This window comes from Solea senegalensis, linkage group LG1 (assembly GCF_019176455.1).
Source record: "Solea senegalensis isolate Sse05_10M linkage group LG1, IFAPA_SoseM_1, whole genome shotgun sequence".
Lineage (NCBI taxonomy): Eukaryota > Metazoa > Chordata > Actinopteri > Pleuronectiformes > Soleidae > Solea > Solea senegalensis.
This window is the reverse complement of record NC_058021.1, coordinates 25,648,671-25,671,775: the sequence shown is the minus strand read 5'-3', so window position 1 is coordinate 25,671,775 and position 23,105 is coordinate 25,648,671. Positions and strand designations below refer to the sequence as shown.

At 39.7% G+C, this 23,105-nt stretch overlaps 3 protein-coding genes and 1 non-coding gene across 7 annotated transcripts in view; 1 reads left to right on the top strand and 3 right to left on the bottom strand.

Annotated features, from left to right (window-relative positions):
- Window positions 1–15,534, bottom strand: part of mtrr (5-methyltetrahydrofolate-homocysteine methyltransferase reductase) — a 28,748-nt gene extending 13,214 nt beyond the window's left edge. Inside the window, exons 1-13 of one of the 3 annotated variants that reach the window (XM_044023706.1) lie at window positions 15,328–15,534; window positions 14,937–15,066; window positions 13,926–14,070; window positions 13,617–13,770; window positions 13,351–13,468; window positions 12,703–13,210; window positions 12,511–12,624; window positions 12,237–12,393; window positions 12,031–12,119; window positions 9,937–10,117; window positions 5,195–5,237; window positions 2,344–2,524; window positions 1,652–1,770 (exon numbers count right to left, since the gene is read on the bottom strand). In XM_044023706.1, the coding sequence (XP_043879641.1) occupies window positions 1,652–1,770; window positions 2,344–2,524; window positions 5,195–5,237; window positions 9,937–10,117; window positions 12,031–12,119; window positions 12,237–12,393; window positions 12,511–12,624; window positions 12,703–13,210; window positions 13,351–13,468; window positions 13,617–13,770; window positions 13,926–14,070; window positions 14,937–15,019 (1,892 nt within the window). In that variant the 5' untranslated portion in view covers window positions 15,020–15,066; window positions 15,328–15,534. Of the gene's footprint in view, window positions 1–1,651; window positions 1,771–2,343; window positions 2,525–5,194; window positions 5,238–9,936; window positions 10,118–12,030; window positions 12,120–12,236; window positions 12,394–12,510; window positions 12,625–12,702; window positions 13,211–13,350; window positions 13,469–13,616; window positions 13,771–13,925; window positions 14,089–14,936; window positions 15,067–15,327 lie in introns of all 3 variants that reach the window. The other 2 variants (XM_044023724.1, XM_044023716.1) reach the window with 2 other exon arrangements.
- An 85-nt stretch (window positions 15,535–15,619) lies between these two features.
- On the top strand, window positions 15,620–19,481 carry cct5 (chaperonin containing TCP1, subunit 5 (epsilon)). Its single transcript, XM_044023736.1, has 11 exons — window positions 15,620–15,854; window positions 16,256–16,316; window positions 16,435–16,599; window positions 17,026–17,224; window positions 17,409–17,601; window positions 17,858–18,007; window positions 18,101–18,220; window positions 18,410–18,595; window positions 18,688–18,825; window positions 18,910–19,090; window positions 19,216–19,481. The coding sequence occupies exons 1-11, from the start codon at window positions 15,750–15,752 to the stop codon at window positions 19,341–19,343; spliced, it is 1,626 nt and encodes a 541-aa protein (XP_043879671.1). The 5' UTR covers window positions 15,620–15,749; the 3' UTR covers window positions 19,344–19,481.
- Window positions 19,482–19,495: 14 nt separating this feature from the next.
- Window positions 19,496–22,124, bottom strand: cmbl (carboxymethylenebutenolidase homolog (Pseudomonas)). 2 transcript variants are annotated; one of them, XM_044023758.1, is made up of 6 exons: window positions 21,842–22,124; window positions 21,248–21,491; window positions 20,779–20,886; window positions 20,294–20,436; window positions 20,113–20,204; window positions 19,496–19,999 (listed from the first exon to the last, which is right to left on the bottom strand). In XM_044023758.1, the coding sequence occupies exons 2-6, from the start codon at window positions 21,460–21,462 to the stop codon at window positions 19,820–19,822; spliced, it is 738 nt and encodes a 245-aa protein (XP_043879693.1). In that variant the 5' UTR covers window positions 21,463–21,491; window positions 21,842–22,124; the 3' UTR covers window positions 19,496–19,819. The 2 variants fall into 2 exon arrangements, with proteins under 2 accessions (XP_043879693.1, XP_043879685.1); XM_044023750.1 differs by having other exon boundaries at window positions 21,248–21,462.
- Window positions 22,125–22,879: 755 nt separating this feature from the next.
- On the bottom strand, window positions 22,880–22,953 carry trnat-agu. Its single transcript has one exon. It is a non-coding gene; the product is annotated as a tRNA-Thr (tRNA).
- Window positions 22,954–23,105: the final 152 nt, after the last annotated feature.

Below are 23,105 nucleotides of genomic sequence, written 5' to 3'. Positions count from 1 at the left end.
TGCAGATTACTTGGAAATACCTGTAGATGATGTGCACTCCACACAAATCACCCGAACATTATGAATATTCATTATTGGGCTGCAAGAAATGAATTTTGATGCAGTAAAAATATTTGTGCATTACTATTTCTAAAAACAACAAGTTACCAACAAGCCAAAACTGAAAGGATTCCCTCATAGTGTTCCTGAGATATCACATTTTTTAAAGACCAAGACCTTTACCTTCCAAGATCAAATCAGTTCATTCATGAGTCAAAATGAAAGGATTCCTAGTTAGCTAGTGTGTGGTCTTTTGTTTTTTCATGTTATTGTGAGTATTTGTCATTAATGGATCATATACTTATTGCTGTTTGCTGCGTGTTCTGCCACCAAAGCTCTCCGCGTAAATTTAAAACGGTTTTACGTAGGTTATTTGTTGTTGTTTTGATGGAGAGACCTCTTGCGGGAGAAATTACATACTGGGCCAAAACTGAAAGGATCCCCTTATAGTGTCCCTGAGATATCACATTTTTAAAGGCAGTGACCAAGACCATTACCTTCCAAGATCAAATCAGTTCATCCATGAGTCCAAAGCCCCTTTTCCACCTATGGTCCCAGCTCACCGGTTTAGGTTGGTTTTCCACTACAAAATAGCACCTGCTCAACATGGGCGGGGTCATCACTGCACGGCTGCATGAAACTGCCGTGACTTCGCTTTACACACACACACACAAATGAGGGCCTGGTGCAGGCCTGGCCAACCCGTGGCTCCCGAGCCCCATGCGCCTCTTTGCCTAGTTTCATGTGGCTCTTGCCTTCATATCAAATTATGTGTTTGTGGGAGTTTTTTTCATGTATATGTGTACGCATGTTTGCCTTAGTTCAATATCAGACGAGCACATGAGCGAGGGAAAACCTCATTGTTGAGTAAACAATTAGTGTGAAGTTTGCTCTGAAAATGCACAGAAAAATGAAAATATGAAGATGAACAGGACGTTTTTAACAGAGTGGGAGAGTTTATATTTTTTTTGGCAAGCCATTCTGTCGGTGTGTGACATTTACAGTAAATCTGGCTGAGTAGAGGTCTGTGTCTGTCTGTGTGAGGGAGACAGAGAGAGAGTGAGAGGAAGGGATGGGGGGGATGTTCATGTGTGCCCGTGTGTATGATGTGGCTCTTTGCAGTTTGTCTCTTTGTCTCTGAGTGGTTGGCCACCCCTGGACTAGTGACTTGTAAAGCAGTTGTTTTCAGTGTGACTGAATCATGAGTATCAGTTCATTAAAAATATTTATTCAGTACTTCCTCCATGATCACTGGACTGACAGTGGCAGGGTTTGTGATGCGGCTGGCCGAGCGCAACCAGCAGTGCTGACGCTAAATACACCAGACTCCTCTGTCAAATACTGAGATTTTAAACATTTACCTGGTAATTGTTGGAGATTAACGCAGGTATTAAAAAAAGTACCAGGTACTACACTAGTGGAAATGGAACTTAACCATGTTGTGCCGAGGCAAGACGAGCAGGTGGAAATGCGCCATAAATTAATGTTTGTGCCAAATTTGAAAGGATTCCTGCCACGTTTCTAAGAATGGGACAGACACATGGACAAGCCAAAAAAAGTCACATTATGGTGTGAGTTAACAAAATAAATATACTGATTAATTTGCAAATACCTTTGCTGAAGGAAACCAATGAAGGGGGCCACTCCTGTACCTGGTCCAATCATGATGAAGGGCACTGACAAATCAGAGGGAGGCCTGAAGGAGCAGTTGCTTCTCAGACTCACATGGATCTAGGGTCAGAGGCCATTAGAGAGCATATAAATAATGAGAGTAATTACAACAATGCTGAGGAATCACATTGGGCCAGCCAATCTATTAATTGATCTACTTATACATTTCAAGACATACTAATGAGAAAACTTGTGAGCTCCAACTGGAATCCGTAGAGACTCCGGTGGAGGAGCGGATTTACTTGCTTTAATTTAAATTAATTAATAATTTTAATCAACCACACTGAAGTGGCCTAAAGCTTTTTTCTGTTTTAGCATCTCATACATTAAAACTGTGTTTTCAGACAAGCCGAAACATGTAATTGGCTAAGTCCCTAATTGCCCTGATAAAAAAAACCGCATCGAACTTCTTGGATTGTGACTGAGAACGGACTGTCCACCGTTTTTTTATTTTTGTTCGAATACTAAATGTTACAAAGGTATGACTTTATTTTTTTCTTCATATGAGTGGGAGGGTACGGCGGTAAGAGCAGCTGTGAACTCTTGTACTTGCAAATTTAAACACTTAGAAATATGTAAGTCAACCACAAGCTCACGGAATTTGTACATTCTGTTTTCCAGTGTTCTCATTACCGTAGGCAGAGCCAGGCTGTCAGAGCACTCAGCCTTCCCAGGGAAAACCAGGCCACGATTGATGAGGTCAAACAGCCAACCGGTACACAAGCCTCGTTTCCCAGCAGGCCTCCCATAGCATGCTGGGAACTCTACCACGTTGAAGACAAAATGCAGCTTTCCTGGGTGCTTAAGACGGGAGCTACAGAGATGGAAACACAGGGAGTTTGAGATGGAGGAGGACAGCAGTGATATAACAATGTGTGTGTGAGAGAGAGAGAGAGAGAGAGACACATACACACAAATGGTGACAGCAGGAAGATTCACAGAGATGAAGTGTGAAATTGAGTAAAATACAGAGAAGCAGGGGCAGAGCAGATGGGTACAGAGAGGCACGGGTGCTACGAGGAGCGGTAAATTTTCCAGACAAGAAAACAATGCTACAAATTATTCAGACAAAGATCACGTCAATAAAAATTCCAGATCTCAACTGCTGAACAAAGCAGTGAGCATGCACACAGTGAGGATGCGAATGAATTGCAGTCACAAATAGGTGCATGACCTTGATGTTTGCTAAATTAAAATAATTTTTTCATTCTTTCTGTGAGGTTTTGTTGATCCGGTAGCCATCAAAATCTTCAAAAAAAAATTATTGACCAAATTGTGATTTACTAAATGTTTTTCTTTTGTCTGAAATAGCCTCGGCCACTCAGAGGTGAAGTACCTCCTTATTAGCACCACACATACTATGCTTTTGAAAAGGATTTTTTTTTTCTTTCAAGCGTTCATCTGTTCCTTTTCACAAACTATTTCGAATTTCATCTATCACAATCATGTGTCTGTTGAACTTTTTCAAGTTCATTTAATCAAGCGTAGTGAGTAGCTTTAGAGCAAATCTTCAAACTTTTTTATTTCTGTGTATGTGATAACCAGCTCAGTTATCATGGACTCTGAAACACAACAGGGTGAATCCAGTGTGGTCAACCTTCTGCAGCTGGCAGCCTATTATACTGCACAGTACAATAAATACTCTATCGATATATAGACCCCTTTTTCTACAAATATGTAGATCAATTTGCTTTCCCCAAGGATAAAGGTTACCCTGGTTGGAATATCTCATCTGCAAAATAATCACTTTTACGTATCGTATAATCACTTTTCTACTATAGCTGATTACTACTGAGGAAAAATGATTTCCTTTCTGTCCGTCTTGCTTCAATAAAACCTTCTCTCCCTCTTCCACCGTCTCCACTGTTGGCTGAAGCTCTCTCTTGCTCACTCATCTTTCACTCTGCAGTTCCTGCGGGCCACTGGAGACCTCTATTGACCACAGCATCAATAATGTAGGCCTCTAATGTTTCTGCACCATCTGATAAACTACAGCCACCATCCCTCCTGTTCGTTCTCCATACCCTGCGCACAAACACACACACACACACAGGCAGCTAAGTGAGGGACTAATGAGAGGAGAGGAGAAGTTTTGACATTTCGTTGGATGATGCTGTTCCACATGAGCTTTAAAGCAAATTTAATGGCCAGTAGCTTAACAGGAAGAGCAAATCAATGACTGGCTAAGTGAGGGAAAAAAAGAAACTTAAGCTAAGCTCAACTAGCTAAAGGCAATACAATATTTACAATCCATTCATTCAAACTCCCTCATCACTGAGCTAATTCAAGAATAAACAGCGATATGTGCATAGTATCATATAGTATAACAAAGCAAAACGAGAGGATACAGTCAAGGTGAAACAGATGGAATCCATGTCAATTTCATTTGCTTATTTGGCGCGCACTTTAATGCAAAACAAAGCACCAAAGCTTCTGCACAATAGGAGACAGTGAAATACATGTAGTGAGTGGTAGGGAGTGTCAGAGATCAGGTAAAGAAGTGTTAGAGGTGTTAGGACAAGGTCCTACAGAGATACAGAGAGTCTGTCTTGGTGTGATCACGTTTGAATGCATGACAAAGGATGGATAGTCAAATAAACACACATTTTAATTAGTTGTTTTTTTTCAATACTTCAATAATCTGAAACATTAAAATGCCAAATAATAAAGATTTTTGGTTTGTTGGATGTTTGGTTGAGGAACAAACCCTCTCAAATGTCAGATAATGTGAAAGCCTAATCCACTGCTATGAAGGGGCTGGCTGGCAAAATCCAGTGTAGAGCCGTGCATTTCTGAGCCGCCTATATTGCAGGATCAATATAAATGTTATCATGCACACTCCAACTCGCTTGTCAAGTAGTAAACAATTCGGACGAGCAAAATATGTCCCATAACAAAAACAACCTACGATGCCAACAGTGCATGATTATGCATCTTCTCAACACGGTGGCGTATACTATGTGGCATCTTAACGAGAACCGAGTGACATCAATAAAAAAAAAAATATTCTCATTAGTACAGTCGTATTCTGAAGAAGACGAATAAGTATGATAAACGAGTGGGACGTTTATTTTTTTCCATTAAAGCTGCCGTCCGTGAAGTCGTGAGCATTTCACTGACAGCAGCTTTAGGTCGCCGTGACTTAGATACATGACAATTATGTATGGCAAATTGATTTTTTAATAAATAGTGAAATGTAGTAGAATCTTTTTTCACTATTTCCATATCCAAACACCATTAGAATCACTAGATTAAAAGGTTGTTTTTATGGATTATTTAAGTACAGAATGAGGCCTTTGTTTTAAATAACGTGTACTTATTGTGCAGCTTGGAAACCAGGGAGATTTCGGGCTCCATTATCATTTATGCAAAGAATAAAACAGACGCAGTCTTGTGATTCCAAACATATGATGCTGTAAGAACACAGTTTTGTTGTATGTGGTACAAAAATGTAACCTCCACACGTATTCTCCTGTCACCTTACCTGGCTGCTGAATAAGGCCTGGGCTGCAGTTTCGGCAAATGCTCTGAAAAGCAAGCACAACTGTCAATTATCCTGCTGTTGCACAAGATTTTGTTACACAGACATCTGTCAAATACAGGAGAGGGAAAGTCATCTCCGTCCGTTGAGACGTCCTACCTACCAATCTATCCTCCCACCCAGGTTACACTTGTTTCTAGGACACACTTCTATATTTATGAAATTACAAACTCAGGGTTATGGAATCCCAAGTGTCCAGATGTGGAGCCACTATAGGAAACAGATTGCTTACGCAGACCTTATTTCAATGCCAGCCATGAAGGTGCCCTCTTTTGGGTAATATGTGCATTGTGCATTTCATCTTTGAGGGGACATCAAGAGAAATTTACAATAATCAGAGAAAACTTTTGATGCCATGGCAACCGGATACGCCATTTGCAAGGCTGTGACCTCCATATACTGTTAGATTTGATTGAAAGTCACTGTGCAATCCCTTACATTTTATTTGTATTTTCATGATAGATGAACCTGGGAAAGTAAGGCTGCACCATATGTGCCAGCTGAGGCCTAACAATAACACATCACATTTTTCTGCTAAATTGCTTGGAAAGACAAAAACAGCTGGACTGAATCTACTCTCTCCTCTATTTCTGGATTTCTCTGACATGTTAACAGCTTAGGGTGTGAGTGAGGCAGCTCCACACTTTGACGTCCACTTTATCTTTGTCTCTTAGAGCTGAGAATTTTTTATTTTTTTTTTCAAAAAAAACGAATGCATGAAACACTTGGAAGTAATCCTGGAAGAAGGCTTTTCAACCAAAAAATATAAGGTCTGCAAAAACAACCAATTTTTTTCCATGAAAAACAACAAGCCCATAGACTAACACCACATTTTGAGTGGTCATAACAGGTGTAATGATCACTGTGCAGCTTGACTTTGTCTTGGAGAAAATCTCGCTAACATGTTTTAAACATTAAACAAAACCTCAGTCCAGATTTTGGCTTGAAGCATTTGTTTCTGCTATTTTTTGGGTGTTTAAACACATGGAATCTGGAAGGGAATACAGAAGTAAATTTGTTGTTAGTGGTGTTTATCTTTTGGTTTTGTGAATGTATTACCAGAGGATTACTCCTCGATATTAAAGCCGTAATAAAAAAAAAGTTATCTAGTGAGGGCGCTTGCAGACGTTTGGTGAGCTATATGTGTAATCACAAATAAACAACAGAGAGTATAATACCTCCCCTGCTCTGCCTGCCGTTATTTGAAAGGTGTATTTAAACTCAAATGTCCTCACATGGCACTGACTTACATCGTAGATCCCATTACCTCTGTCCTGCTAAGACTAACTGACCATGAGACACAGAGACACTGGCTATTTGTTATGGCTACCAACCTTATCAGAGGGTCAATGCTATCCTACAAATAGAGTGTTGTTATGGTAAAAGATGTTCGAGAATGACCTGCGTAAAGAAGCATTGGCATTAAACTACATGGAGACCTAAATACATGGAGGTCTAATATTTAAGAATAAAAACACTAAAGTCTGTAATTATTTTGGATTTACTTGCTGATTCTATTCCGTACATTTTACATTTATTTATCTTATGTGACAAAGAAAGGCGTATTCTTGTGTTCAAGAGGCTGCCACCAAAAAATGATCCTGCTTTAAATATAACAAGGCATGAAAATGGCGAAGAAAAAAAAAAAGACAATGAAATGAAGGACAGGACAATTTCACTTGAAGAGCTAAGATTACAGACTGGCCTTGCTTTGATTTAATCAATATACATGTTCCGATGGAATGTAAGATATTTTTTAAATAATTCATAAAAAAAAAACAAAACAAGACCAAGCTGCATTAGAATAGATAAAAGAGTAATTCCAATTTTACACATTTCTAAAAGGGGCAGTGAGTGAACCGCCCTGTTGCTGTGAGGATAAATATTTTTGCTTCATCAAATGAATAATCATTAATCATGATCTTCTGCAATCCTTCACTGGGAAACATAAATCTCTCAATGAGAAGACCGTGTCACAGACTAAAAACAAAATCGTCCGCAGCCTCACGGTGCTCCAGTTACTGCGTTTCAATCACACGTACAGTACACGGCATGTTTTAAGCACAAGGCAATCAATCCATCATCTCACATCACTGCGCCATTATGATACTGCTGCGAGATACAAAGGATATATCACTTTTAAAGCCTTCTGAGTTTAAGACGTATTTTGTTGCAGAGAGTGGCTCGAGGATACACTTTAAAACATGTCTTTTAAAAAAAAAAGTTTTCTGTTCCAAAAAATACAGTCCCAGGGTCCCTGCTATGTTTTTCAGAAATGATCATTTTCGCGGGTATCATCGATCATACTGCGCAGCAGTGTAATCTATTCCATCTCAAAAGTCTCTGTGTCAGAATTTGTAAGCGGAGGTACAATTTTTGTATTAGATAGCAGTGTGGTTTAGAAGAGGAGTTATACATCTTAAGATATATGGATTGTTTCTTTGGCTGCAGACGAAATCAAAGAGGTCGTTAGCTAGCTTTAAAGTATTAGGAGAATTTGTTTTCATCATTGCCTACAAATGCTAATTTCAGGTTACTTTGGATGTTTCCAAAAAAAACATTTGAATGTCTTCCACGGTATGCCTTAAATCGTAATTGAATAAAAAGGAAATACGTTGGTGTATGTGGTACATACTGTATGCTGTGGTCAGAACATTTATTTTAAATGTCATGCTTCTCTTCGAGCCCCGGTTGGAACAAGGACCTTTCTGCAAGGAGTTTGCATGTTTTCCCCGTGTGTGTGTGTGGGTTTTCTCCGGGTTCTCCGGCTTCCTCCCACAGTCCAAAAACATGCAGATTTGGGGATTAGGTAAATTGGACACTCTAAATTGACCGTAGTTGAGAGAGTGAATAGTTAGTCTATGTGGCCCTATTCTGTCCAGGGTGTGACCCGCCTATCGCTCTATGTCAGCTGAGATTGGCACAGCACCCCCTGCGACCCTCATGTGGAGGATAAAGCGGTAGAAAATGGATGGTTGGATGGACGCCATGCTTCTCCAAAGGAACAAAGCATCTTAGAATACAGAGATTTCCTTCTTACTTTAGTTAAGTTTACTTTCTTCCACAGGTGGCAATCAAAGTTAAAAAAAAAACTGCACACTGGTACAATTTTATTTGAGCCCTGTGATAAAGTAAATTGAAAAAGATCCTTGTGGACAGTGCTCTGTTCCCTTGGGCTATGACCTGAGACTTTTAATCTGACACACAATATGAAACAATGGACCACATACCAAGAGAGCTGACTGTGAGTAGGAGGCATCTTTCTCAAAATCTACCCACATGTTACCGATAGACCCTGCCTGCACTTGGCCAATGGCATTTGAATTTGGACATATCTCTCCTCTCCTTATTTATAGTTGGTGTATTACAGCATAAACTGTACTGTGATCAGCCAACGCCTTCCCTTTGGTCCGGGTAATGAACCGAGAACAGTGCAAAAACAGTGACACACTGGGTCAGAGTTGACCATTAACCTATAACCCAAGGTGACTCTGTGCACTCGTGTCCTTGCGAAGTGCAATAGCTCAACAGAAAAAAAGCCCCAAATAACAGCTGTTGCCCCAAAGGGCCTCCAGCTCGACATTTTTCACTGGGGCACGATCAGCCCGATTGCCAATTTCTGCACCACGGAAAAAGGTGCTGTGGTTGGCAGGAAGGCCGGAAATAACTGACTTTGGGGCAGGCCAAGAGCTGTGACACAGCTGTTTTAGAGGACAACACAACTTGTATATAAAGCTGAAGCCAAATCATTTCACTGTCTGATAAGTTTCAGTCAAAACCTATTGAATTGGCAGTGAATGACCAGCCAGCAGTCTCAGTGAGCTGAGAAAAAAAGGGTAGTTTTACAACAGCTGGCTCAGAGGGAGGTAGATAATCAAACGACTAAACTACTAAAAGCTACAACAGTGGCGTCATAATCACAGCAAAAGATACTGGAGCAAGATGGACTTGAGACAAAAAAAAATTACCCACTCACATACTCAGCCTGAAGACTGTGGAAACCAAGCTCTATTTACTGAAGCTACAGTGACCCCTACTGGTTGAAAATTAACCAAACAGACCAATATACATGGCAAATATAACCTGAGGTGTTTTGAAAGATAAATAACTTTTGATGAAATAAATTACTCCAGTGATATTTTGTACAATTAAAATCCCACTCACACTCCCAATCACTCTAATTCCCCCTTTGTTTAAGACGATAAAAAAGACTGATTTTAATTAAATGTGAATCTATTATGAGCAACATGAATAAAACAAAATGAAAATCATCTTCAATATGCCAGGATATTAGACTGACTCATAAGTTAGTGAATGTGTGTTGCAACTTGACGATAAAGCAGTAAAACAAACTTAATGTTTGATAAGATTCTGCAATTTAAAGTGGGGTTTTCTGCAGCTTGTTATATAAACATTTAGCAGAAAGTACATTTTCAAGGGACGGACTTTTACAATACTCAATAATGGTCAAAATTACTGGGAAAAAATGTTTAAATACAGCGCAATCTGTGAACTGGGTGTTTCTTCTTAAAGGGAGCAGTAAAACTGTGAAAAACTATGTTTTATAAATGCCACAAATGTGTTTACAACATGTAAAGTAGCTAAATTGTATTGGTATATGTGTCATATTATTTTCTCACACAAATATGGACCTGATGACAGAGTGAGACAGCAGTGATTCTGACCTATGAGGAGGCGGAGAGGAGGCGAGCAGGACGGGAAGACAGTGAGAAGCTCCAGAACACTGAGGCTCAGGTCTCTCACATGCAGGTTGTAATCTGCGGCACCTTGTTTACTGCAGAGCTCCTGCAGTCTCCTCCTCTGCACACTGTCCCCAGTATGCTCCACCAGCGCTCGTAGAAATGCCTGACAGAGAGAGAGAGAAATTGTATGTGAAGTTGCTTATTCACCACTGTAAAAAAAACAAAAAACTAAGTCAGGTTGTAAATTTCCTACAGGAAAAAACTTAAGTGCCACACTGTGCACAGGCAACATAAAAGGTGAAACTTTGAAAGTTTTCTAAGTAAATGAAAAGGTAGACCTTGGCATTAACCCGGCTCTAGAATGTAGACAATTTAATATGCGCTTTCTGCCCCGGTAAAACTGTCACTTAGCTTTTAAATGCTTTTCAATCAACGTGGGAAATTAATGGAGGGAAGAGGCATTCATTTAATCCTTTGGCAAATTCATCAAAAACAATTCATATGCTAAATCTACAGAAGACATCCTGCACTTGGTAAGTGACATTTAATTGATAATTGTTTATCATTCTTTTTGTAGGCAGATAATTCAAATACAAGATTAAAGTCTTTGTGCAGAAATGGAGCCACTACTAAACATTGAGAGTTATTCAACTTTGTTCTGCAGCCATTAATCAATTGGAGCGGGTAATAAGAACCTCTAAATATCTGTCATGCCAAGTGTTCTGGAGAATTTCAGTGATTCATTTTGGGTTATGAGTGCACATATGCAGAGATTAGTAGCACATTCTTGGAGCTTGTACTGGAAGAATTATTGCCCTCATCTTCCAATTTATCCAGTACTGCCAGCATTTTACCAGGATTTGACTAGTGCCAAACTAATGTGACTGGAAATGTCAGAGTCTCCAGAAGGAACCAGTAATATATTCGAGCATTCGTCTCAGCTGAAATGGTGGGTCGGTCAATTACGTCTACATGTGTATGATGCCAATGCACATACAGTATTATTGGGGATTGTATTATCTTCCACTCTCCTACAAAAATCACGAGTAAGGGTTATAAAAATTATAGGTGTTGTAAATGCTTTGGTAAAACAGATTAACTGCTCTCACTACAGAGACGGGCATTGTAAAATAAAACCCTTCTACTGCCTTGTAAGTCTGTAGACAACACTGTGACCTGAAGCAATCAATTTCTGTGCAGCGACTTAATAACACGGGAGAAAAAGGACCAAGAGTAAGTCTTATAAACACAACAGACCAAGACTGATACTAACCATAATTCAGACTGACGTTGAAATGTTGAAAAGGTACCGCTATTTTATTATGTCCTGCTACACTGCTGTGTAACATATGTTATGATATTTATTATAATATTAAAATAAGTGTAACTGTTAAATGATCGCCTGGATTGCTACCATAAGTTGACATCTTACAAATGGTCGTTATTTTTGTCATTTAGTACACTGTTCACAAAAGCCAATGAACTGCAGACGCATCTACTGGCTGTAGGAAATAAAGTTATGGTATAAAATAATATAGTGCGAGAACTCAATGCTGAACAAAAATACATTAATTTTCAAAACTGAACTTAAAAAAGAGGACAAAGAGTAAGAAAAGTGGTAAAAATCAAGGTGGCCATGTTTCACGCCTTCAAAGTCTTTTAATCTAAACCTCTGGACGACAACCAGGCAAGTTTAATAATTATTTCAGCCTTGGGTCAAGATTAAGTAAATTCATCAAGTCCATCTGAGCTCATTAAACCAAACTGTGGACCCACGCAAATATTTCTGCTCCAGATATTGTCCTGATATGTTATTTCAGTACGAACAGGTACACATAAATACATGAGGATGAAACGTAATGTACTGCTTTCTCAGCTTTTGACAGTACAAATAAAAGCAGTGAGCTCTTGACAAACAAAAAAACACACTTAAGATGAAAGGTAAGGAAATATACAAACTAAGACAAAACACAACAAGAACAGGTCAGGATGCCACAGTGCAAAATTAGCTGGGCTGATGCAATTTATATGCAAGTCAGTAGTTGCAGAGCAATGTCTGAACATAATGTACACTACCTTCTTAGGAACGCTTCTGATCTCTAGACACCATGTGAATAAATACAGCAATGAAATGTTCTGAGGGATGTAGGATGGCACCTGAGCACCTGCAGCCAGGGAGCACAGGATATGAGAAAATTAACATGATGTCGGTAAATAAGGTTTTTCTTCAATACAAGCATTAGTCTACAGTGCACCGTCATCACATAAGGGATGACATGTACCTTTTTTCTTAGTCTCCTTTTTCAGAGACACGTGGACACGGTGGTTCCTCTTGTCCTGAAGACCCAATCTGTGGAGCATCGCCTCCACCTCTGTGGCTCTGTTTGGACAGAACACATCAAACGAATCCCCGGGCTCAAAAAACATCTCCGGGTGAGCCTTAGGATAAAGGAGAAGCATCTTAAATTTAAGCTGCAACCAAAATCTAACCAAACTCCATGCTTCCATACTGCAGGTTTAGAAACAAAGTATTGACATTATTCTGTCAAAACCTACAGAGATGTCCAACTCTAAGAGGACGGCCGTCTTGACTGAATCTCCTCTGGTCAGTTGAACTGCCCTGTGTATCGGGACCTCAATAAGACTTTCATTGTTTAATCGTCCAATATTCTGTAAAGAAATATAGAAATTGTGAGACGACAGGTATTGTATGGCACAAATACTGGTTTTATGACCAACATCATTCACCTGTTCTACAGTGTCTACATCCTGAAGTGAGACGTCCAGGTAGGGAGGAGGAAGAGCAGGAACATTAAGAGAAGACTCTGACAGCGGGGGCAGAGAGCGTGAAAGTGAGGCTGCCTGGGGATCTCCAGCATACTCCGTCTGTGTGTCCAGCGCTGATATAGAAGCATTGGCAGTGGCAATAGTCTGGGGCACCGACACTGGGATTCCTGCAGTAGGATCACAGCTGAGATCTGAAATAGCAGTTTGTGTGGCAGAAGCAGGAATCGAATCAGCAGTTGCATATTTGGAGTCCGTGTCAGCAGATGCTCTGACTATATGGCAGTCCTGTTGGTCACTAAGGCTTAGGAGGTTAAGTTGGACATTTGGTGTGTATGAATCAGGAGTTTCCTTTGATGAACTCCCAGCATCCTCTTTCAACAGAGCAATTCTGTCAGAAGCCATTTTTGATAAGGCTTCTTTGATAGCTTTCCACAGTCCTTCGAGCCAGGGGTCCACAACCACCTCTAGCCTGGGGAGAGAGACGAGTCCATAAGGTGATGAAATAACAGCAATAAAATAAAAAGAAGAGACAGACATTCTATTTTGTATGGGCTACATTTGTGTGGGCAGGTTAAAGTGGGCAGCTGTAAAGGTCGCCGCAGAACTTACCCTACACCATCATCTGCATAGCCTGTATTATAGAACTGTTCGGCTCCAAGTTCCTGAAGACGACGTTCAATTGTCTTTCCGCAGTTACAGAAATTTGCATAGTTTGTGTCTCCTAAAGCTGGAGCAGGCAGACAAAGATGTTTAGAAAGTATACAAAGCACACAGCTCTGCATTGTAATGCTTACACTAATATGTTGAGGATAAGTGCACATATTTGCACGTGGTCCGCAAAAAAGGTAGACACTCATGTAATGCATTAAATTTACCTAAGAGTGTATAGCGAAGGTGTTTATAGTGGTCAGTGGAAAGGGTCTTCTTCTTCATGTGCTTTACAAATTGGAGGGCATTGTCTGGTGGCTCCCCATCTCCAGTAGTTGACACAATAAAGACCACAGGAGCATTCTCTTTCTCCAAATTGAACTGGAACCAGTCATATAATAAAGCAATCATTGGTTTTTTCCACAGACCATATGAACATCTATCAGATTAATATCCTCACAAATCAAAAGGGGAAAGAAAATTATAATTGGTGTATCAAACAACTCTGCTTCACAAAAAGTGTTCTTAAAAACTACCTTCTCAGTCTGGTTCAAGCAGCTGAGTTCTGCTACCAGCCCATGATCTTGAGCCTCCTCCACTATCCCCTCTGCGATGGACTGGGCTTGGCCCTTCTGAGACCCGTATAGAACCAGGAACCGGGGCTGCACTTCACAGGGCATGCTGGAACATCCAGGAAAACTACATTAATGTATTCCTGAATTATTCACCACATACATTAGAAAAACATGTTTTAAGTGCCTTTAATAAAGGCTTCACTTTGTTCAGTGTCTCAGTAAACTAAGCATGCACAACACCAGAACCCTGAGACTGGGGCAGCTGAATGGAATGAAGCCATAACTGTACTATCAAAGATGCCTTTCTCAACCGACTGACCGACCAATGTGAAGTCAAAAATTTACTTCTACAATTCTTGAAATTAAAACGTTAAGTTACCTAGTTTTGTTTTAGTTAGGCAAAATCGGTGGATTATACCCTAATCCTACTAAATAATTAATGTATTCATTTCATGCACATCGACATGAAGCTAAGTCAAGTAAATTAAACTTTATTTCTATAGCACATTTAAAAACCACCAGGGTTGACTAAAGTGCTTCACAGGGTGAAGGGATACAGCAAGAACATAAAACACTAAATCATGATCGAAAGCAAAATAAAATGTGAATCTATACTATATATATATATATATATACATTGTATATATATATATATATATATATATAAATATAAAAAAAATGTATATATGTGTGTGTATGTGTATGTAATATGTATGTAATGTATTACATAATATATTATATAATGACAGCAGAGTATATATACTTTACTATTTTTGATATGTATATATATATATATATATATATATACACACATACACACTGTTTTGCAGGACAATCAAAAGCATAATTAGACAGGTAAGGTGACATTTGAAAGACATGAAAGACAAGTAATAAAAACAAACTCGTCGTAAACTGCTATCAACAATTACACAGTGATTTGACCAGCTGTGTTTTCCCTTTATCTCTGCTTACCTACAAATCTCGGTATGTGTCAGGCTACAAACAGACTGCCACAAAACAACCTTCTTAGACACAGCAGTCCTGAACGCCAGCATTCAGTGTCCCAACGTTGCGTCAGGTTTGAGGTTTGACAAGCATTCGGCTGACGGCACATGGAGGGGACATAGTTATTATTCTATCATCATCTACCTTGAAAGCAGCCACTCGACCAAGATATGAGAGTTATTTATATTTAGCCTCTACTTGTAACCAGTTCCTTTAAACAAACCTGGTCTGCTGGTCTGCAACGTGTAACGCACGTTGTCGTTTTCTGCAGAAACACCGAGCTAACACCCAAACTACATCTAACAATATAATACCATAGAACATAAGTGAATACAGTAAGAGTTTATGTATTGTGTACCTTTTGTTGAAGAAATTCAGTCGAGTACACACTCTCCCATAGAATTGTAGCACCAGCGGACTTCACGCGAGATCACAGTGGAGTACGATTGAACGTAATCGGAAGAAACCATATAACTTAAGACATTTTTAATCTCAAACATTTGTCTATAATGTGTGAAATTATCGAAATTATAATTACGTATCATCACAGTGTGTCTTAACCAACTGTATTTATTTTCATTCTGGACAATAGGTTGTTAATACGATTCACTTTAAAACACGCTGAACAATACTTGGTTCCGCCCTCCCCGCCCGTGGAGCCTTCCAGAAGTAGCCGGCAGACTCTCAGGCACTCAGCTCAACCTCACCCCAGATTTTCACCAAAAAACTCAACATTTTATCAGTTAAACTCTTGTTAAGTGTCGCAGTCAAACGGTCAACATGTCCTCTTTGGGGACACTAGCTTTCGATGAGTATGGGAGGCCTTTTATCATCATTAAAGACCAAGATAAGAAGACACGGCTAACGGGATCTGACGCATTGAAGGTACAATGGGCTAGCTGGATAAGTAGCAGCATGCTGGTTAGCAAGCTGCCAATCTGCCGTTAGTTGCATGATGTCGGGGATGTAAATTGTTTCGAATATATCATGTATGTTCGCACTCTGTTCATATTCAAGGGTGCATAGTTAAATGGCATGTCAAGATGACGTTGCGAGATAATTACGATTTAGGGATTAGCTAGCCACGCTAGCAGGCGGCCCATGTGCTTCCTGTGAGGCGTTAATGTGGGGCTGTTCCTCTATAGCGCAGGCCATGAGTGATGCATAGCTTTTCACTGTTCTCTGCTGACATTCGCACTTACGGCAACTTCCGTCTGTATTTGTGTTAACATAAAGACTACGGTCTCGTTTAATATTAAACCGAATGCAATGTTTGTGTTTTGCAGTCTCACATTATGGCAGCCAAGGCAGTTGCGTCTACGCTTAAGACATCCTTGGGACCAAATGGTGAGTGATAATCACTTACATTCGCACAATTATGCCTCGTGTTTAATCCGACTGAACATTGGTGTTGTTCTAAATAAACCTTATCACAAACGTCACACTACATTATGTTTGCGTTCAGGTCTTGACAAGATGATGGTTGACAAGGATGGAGAAGTCACTGTCACCAATGATGGAGCAACTATTCTCAGCATGATGGATGTGGACCACCAGATTGCTAAACTTATGGTGGAACTGTCAAAGTCCCAGGATGATGAGATTGGTGATGGAACCACTGGAGTTGTTGGTATGAGAAGGGGGGCTGGGTTTTTTTTTCTTTTAGCCACAAAGCTGTATGAATGTCAGTTCTTGGTGTTTAACTGCCTTCTATTTCCTTTGGCACATCCCTTTTCAAATTCCAAGAATCCCCTCAAAATGTACTTGGTGGTGTTTTTGTGGTCACTGTAAAGATCCTTTTGACTGCATGCATTTGTGGTTCCTCACTTGGGTTAACCCATCATCATTTATGCTACATAAGATAGATGGAAAGACCACTAGTATTATAATGTAAAAAATATCTTAAAGACCACTGGAGTTTCTTGTTTGTTGATTCATCCAAACTGCACCATGCGGCAGTGATGTAAACTGTGCACCAAGCATATCAAATGTATGTGGTCATTATAAGCACTTTCTTATTATATTAGCATTTTGTAATGTTTGTTTTACTCCTCAGTGCTGGCTGGGGCTCTCCTGGAGCAGGCAGAGCAATTGCTGGACCGTGGAATCCACCCCATCAGGATCTCTGACGGTTATGACCAGGCTGCACGCATCGCCATCGAGCAGCTGGACAAAATTGCAGAAACCTTCCCCTTTGATCCCAACAACACAGAACCACTCGTTCGGACAGCCATGACAACATTGGGATCCAAAGTGTGAGTCTTTGAGACAATAAACATTAAAATGAACTGTTTGATAGCTTAACTGACAAGTAAATATAGAAAAATTATTAAGTCATGTCTAATTAGAACTACAAGTACTTAGTTGAGATGTAGAGATGAGAGATAAGGTTTGCCAATGTGTATACATCTATTAATTATGTGGTGTGTTGTCTTTCAGTATCAACCGGTGCCACAGACAGATGGCAGAAATCGCAGTAAATGCCATCCTCACTGTCGCTGACATGGAAAGAAAAGATGTTGACTTTGAGCTCATCAAGATGGAGGGCAAGGTGGGAGGCAAGCTGGAGGACACACAGCTCATCAAGGGAGTCATAGTGGACAAGGAGTTCAGCCACCCTCAGATGCCCAAGGTATGAGCAAAAGGAAATTCTCAGGATGTTAATGACACTGGAATCATACAGTTGCAGTACATATGGATTAATTGTATTTGAATCTAGGTTCTACATGTATTGAAGAGTGACATAAGTAAAATAAAACCAAACAACGGCGTATATGAGCCACAACTCTTAAGGACACATTCTTTATAGTACTGCAGCCATATGATAAGTTTCACTTATGATTGTTGGAAAAGTACGCTGACATCAGTTATTGTTTGTCACCATTCAGGTTCTGAAAGATGTTAAAATTGCTATCCTCACCTGCCCGTTTGAGCCTCCTAAGCCAAAGACCAAGCATAAGTTGGATGTGACCTCTGTGGAGGACTATAAAGCACTCCAGAAATATGAAAAGGAGAAGTTTGAGGAGATGATCCAGCAGGTTAGTACTACAGTATCTATGCTAACTGGATGTTATAAGTACCCCCATATACACTAGTACATATGATTATTTACATGTTAATTTCTTTCTTAGGTCAAAAGTAATGGGGCCAACTTGGCCATCTGTCAGTGGGGCTTTGATGATGAAGCCAACCACCTTCTGCTGCAGAATGAGCTTCCGGCTGTGCGCTGGGTTGGAGGGCCTGAGATTGAGGTGAGAGACATTTGCCGCATGACAGAACTAATTTGACAGAATATCATTCTTAATAAACTATTTTCACTTGCTTCATTACCCAAATCAGTCATGCGTATTGCAACCATATGGCGTCAAAAAGCAGAAAGTGTACAGAACTGCTTGATCATTAGTGTAAAGTGACACCGTGTCTGTTGTGTTCATCTACAGTTGATTGCCATCGCCACAGGAGGGCGCATCGTGCCGAGGTTCTGTGAGCTGACGCCAGAAAAACTTGGCACAGCTGGTGTGGTGAAAGAGATCTCCTTTGGTACTACAAAGGATCGCATGCTGGTTATCCAGGAATGCAAAAACACCAGGGCAGTAACTATTTTCATCCGTGGAGGCAACAAAATGGTAAGCACAGGTGTAGCTGTTAACTGTAAACTGTAAAGTGTATGTTGATGATGCTCTGTCTCTGATGTTTTTGTTTTATCTGCCATTTATAGATCATTGAAGAGGCCAAGCGTGCTCTCCATGATGCTCTGTGTGTAATTCGCAACCTGGTCAGAGATAATCGCATTGTGTACGGAGGAGGAGCTTCAGAGATTTCATGTTCACTCTCTGTCAACCAGGCTGCAGACAAGGTGATGAGCACCAAAGGTGCTAAGACAATAATTCTTCTGTTGCAGCCTAAATCCTCTATTAACATATGCTTCTTTCCTTTTTAGTGTCCATCATTGGAGCAGTATGCTATGAGGGCATTTGCTGACGCTCTCGAGGTAGTCCCAATGGCGTTGGCTGAGAACAGTGGGCTAAACCCCATCCAGACCATGACAGAGATCAGAGCCAGACAGGTCAAAGAGAACAACCCCTTCTTAGGCATCGACTGTCTGCACAATAACACCAATGGTAAGGAATGCAGTTATCTAAAATTATATTCTGGATATGTTCTACATCTAATCTAGTGGACGAGCACAGGTCCATGTCAAAGCAGGATGGTATACTGAGTATTTTTTTTGTTTGCCTCTTCACAGACATGAAGCAGCAACATGTGATTGAGACCCTGATTGGCAAGAAGCAGCAGATCTCACTGGCTACTCAGGTAGTCAAGATGATTCTTAAAATTGACGACATCCGAAGCCAGGGAGAGAGTGAGGACTAGAGTACGTCATAAGGCTCGGCTGTACTCTGGGACGCTCGAGGTTTTAGGCACTTCCCCGGAGTACCACGTCCAATCCGCACTGCGTATTGCTATTTATCGTATCAAAGTCACCATTAAAATGTTGGGTCTGTTCAAATATGCAGATTGTTTTCTTTTTTTATGGCCCCAATGTTAAAGATGCTTTATTTCCATATAACACTGTTTAACAAGTTTTGTCAAGTTCATGCATAAAAGGTAATCTGATTACATCCAACAATTTACTGTATGTTTGCAAACTTTCACAAAGAAGACAAGTATTTCATAATTTTGCTCAACAACTGATTCCTTTTTTCAGGAACAGAAAAATCAGGTCCTACATACAGATATAAACCAGACACACAAAATAGAAATTAGACAAATTGGTCCAGTATGAGTTGAGATGGGATTAACATAACCTCATATTACAATGAACAACTCTGGTGATTCTGACCTTCTCTTTACATATACTTGCTGAGCCAGTTTAGCATGTCTGTTCTGGCCAACTGGATGCTAGGTTTGTCTGTGGGGTTGATGTCCTCTCTCTTGCGGTGAACAAATCCATGAGTCTGACCAGGAAAGATCTTCACTTGATAATCCACTGTGCATTTCTCCTTCAGTTTGGCTTCAAGTGCACTCACCTGAACAGGAAAAAGTTGTCAGCACAGGTAGTTTTAAAAAGTTTTATATGTATGTTGGTGTCCAAGGCAAAGCATCAAACTAGAATGTGTATAAAAGTTAAATGGATACTCACCTGGTCCAGTGGGATTATAACATCTTTTTCTCCAAATATGAACAGTGTGGGACTCTTCAGCTCATAACTGTCTTCTTTCTCACGGATAATCCCTGCACATCACACAAAGGCATCACTAAACCACACCTCATGCTCTCCTGCCTCCTCATACTGAATTTACCACCAGGTAGCATTGACGTACCATAGACTGACACTGCAGCTTTGACCTCTGGATATTGCAGGGCCAGGTAATGTGTGGCAATACCTCCCCAGCAGAAGCCCACTGCTCCTATATGATTGGCCCTGCACTGCTCCTTCAAGAACCTCAGCACCACATCCACCTCTCTTGAAAGGTAATATCAAAACTCAGATTTCAAACTCAAGATCAGTATGTAATACAGAAAGCCACATCACATTCTAAACTGCTCAATGTAAAAGTCCAGTGTGTAAAATGTAGGGGACCTCTGTTGACAGAAACTAAATGATATTTTTAATTATCACTTGAAAAGTAAGAACTGTTATAGAATGAGCCCTTTATTACACTAGAGAAAGTCCTCAATGAAGTCTGCCATGTCTTTGTAAAAGGTATTTGGATGCTTGCAATATGACACTCCCTGGTCCTTTAAAATAATCTATCTTTAATCTGGGACATTGGCTGTAAACTAAAGTTAAAAAAAAAGTATTTACTTGGTAATGTTTGTTGGCTTTTTCTCCTCAAGCCACTCCTGGAATTTGGACCAATCGTGTGATGAACTCCATGGTTCCTTTCCATCAAAAAAGTCTGGACACACGGCACTGGTCAAAGCAAAAGGGCAGAAAAAAATCACTTGCACAGCTCACATTTGTCCAGTGTGTTTGAGAATAACCCATTCACCTAAAGCCCAATAACTAACCTCATCATACACTCAGTCCAGACATTTCCAGGGACTGTATTTATTAAATAATGTGTATAAAGTTAAATGAAGTAAAATGAGTGGTGTGCCCATTAAAATAAAATTAATTACTGCAGTAATGGCAATAAAAATAGTCAGAAAAAATATATAATGCACAAATCAGGGTTGTGAATAGCTGGTCCATATAGTGTATGACTTGATCCTCATTTACAAAGCACGGATGTGAAGTATGCACCATTTATATTCCATTCATTTCTACATACATGTATCCATTGGCAGCCAGCATGTCAGCCATGTATCGGGTGTTGGGAAGTTGCCATCCATAGATGTCTTGTATGACAATCACAGCCTTGTCAGACTCAGTGGATGGTTTGACCAAATAGGCTTTAATGTGCTCTATCTGAACCTCCTGGCCGAGTCCTCCATAGTCCATACGATCACCAATGTCACAGGGACACGGTTTGGCTTCATTTGCCATCTGCAGTCATATGAGAGGAAAGTCGCACACTGAAAATACAAACTATATTTTCAGTTTTATCACATAAAATAGCTTATATTATAGTCATTGTTGGTTATGTTATTAGTACTAATACTATTATCACCATTGTTATTATTTTTACTTCTATTATTTGCATTATTGCTGCCTAATGATGCATTGCGCGCGCACACACAAAATCATAACCTAAACTACACTTACTGACCTGTGACGTGTGTTTTATGTAACGGTGTCATGTCATTTCACAAAGAAAGAATTGGAAAGGGAAAGGTCTATTACCTTTTCTCTTCATACAAAATAATCTTCAAAACAGTGGATGTGTGCATTTGAAAACCAGTTTGCATACAGACCAAAGACTCACCGTGTTCAGTCTCTTTTGAAGGACTTTTGAGATGTGTTGAACTCAAAAAAAGTTGCAGCCACACTCCACGATTCCGCTTAATTTGCAGTCTCAAAAATACGAAACTCTGAAATCAATCACTGTCAAGCAAAACCGTTGTTGGGGCGGTGGTGGATCTTAATCTATCGTAGTTAAGTATGTAAATAGTTACAACCTCGTTTGAAAGTAGTTTCAACTTAGTTCAGTCAACAGACATTTACTCCCGCGATCCAATGACTCAGCTGATTTTTGTAAGTACATTACAAATACATCCGGTTTTCAAAACAAAACACCGAGAGCGCCGTATCTGAGGGCACGTCTGAAAGCACATATTTGTAAACATAATGAAAATCCTCACAGCTATGCTTTAGAGACCTAACAACTCGACTTTGAGCAACTGTATAAAGAGAGTTCTCTAAAAGTTCCAGATAAGAATGAAAAAGTTGTGTTTCACATTCATATACTGTATGTTGTACTGGATATCAGACATTTGTACAGTTTTTGAGAAATTTCAAATTAAAAGTCCAGTAGGACATCTATGACTGCTAGCATACTGTAAATGTTTGCTTTTATTAAATCTCAAAGTTTACCATGTTTTAGATTAAAAAGTGTGAATATGGGACTTCATTTGAAATGTCTCAAAAACTATAAAGTAGTTATTTATAGTATGCTAGCAGTCATATATGTCCTGAACACATCATAGTCAGTCTTGTTCAGAACGTTTTTTTAAATTTGTTTTCATTACATCTCAAAGTTGATCGTGTTTTTCAATTAAAAAGTGCGAATATGGGACTTTTAATTTGAAATTTCTCAAAAAAATTGAGAATAATAAAAAAAAGATAAAGTAACCGAGGAAATGATAATTGCAGATTATTATCTGAAGTCTGTCCTTTGACTTTACCATTTTATATGCAGTATTCCAACAGGACTGAGAAGTTCGCATGTCAATTATGCAATTTGTCAATTATTATATCATTGGAAAGTGCAACCATCGATTATAGACATGGTTTGGAACTGAAAAGGCACCGCTGGGATTCGAACCCAGGATCTCCTGTTTACTAGACAGGCGCTTTAACCATCTAAGCCACGGCGCCTGTGTTTGTATAAAATTTTGAGTCAATCTTAACCACACTGCTCATGTGTTTGCAGTTTTGTATAGATGTATAGACAAGCTGTATTCAACTGCCATTAAACGTGAGTCATGTTGTCCTGGTGGGTAGTAATACAATCACAGAGAAAGCATCAA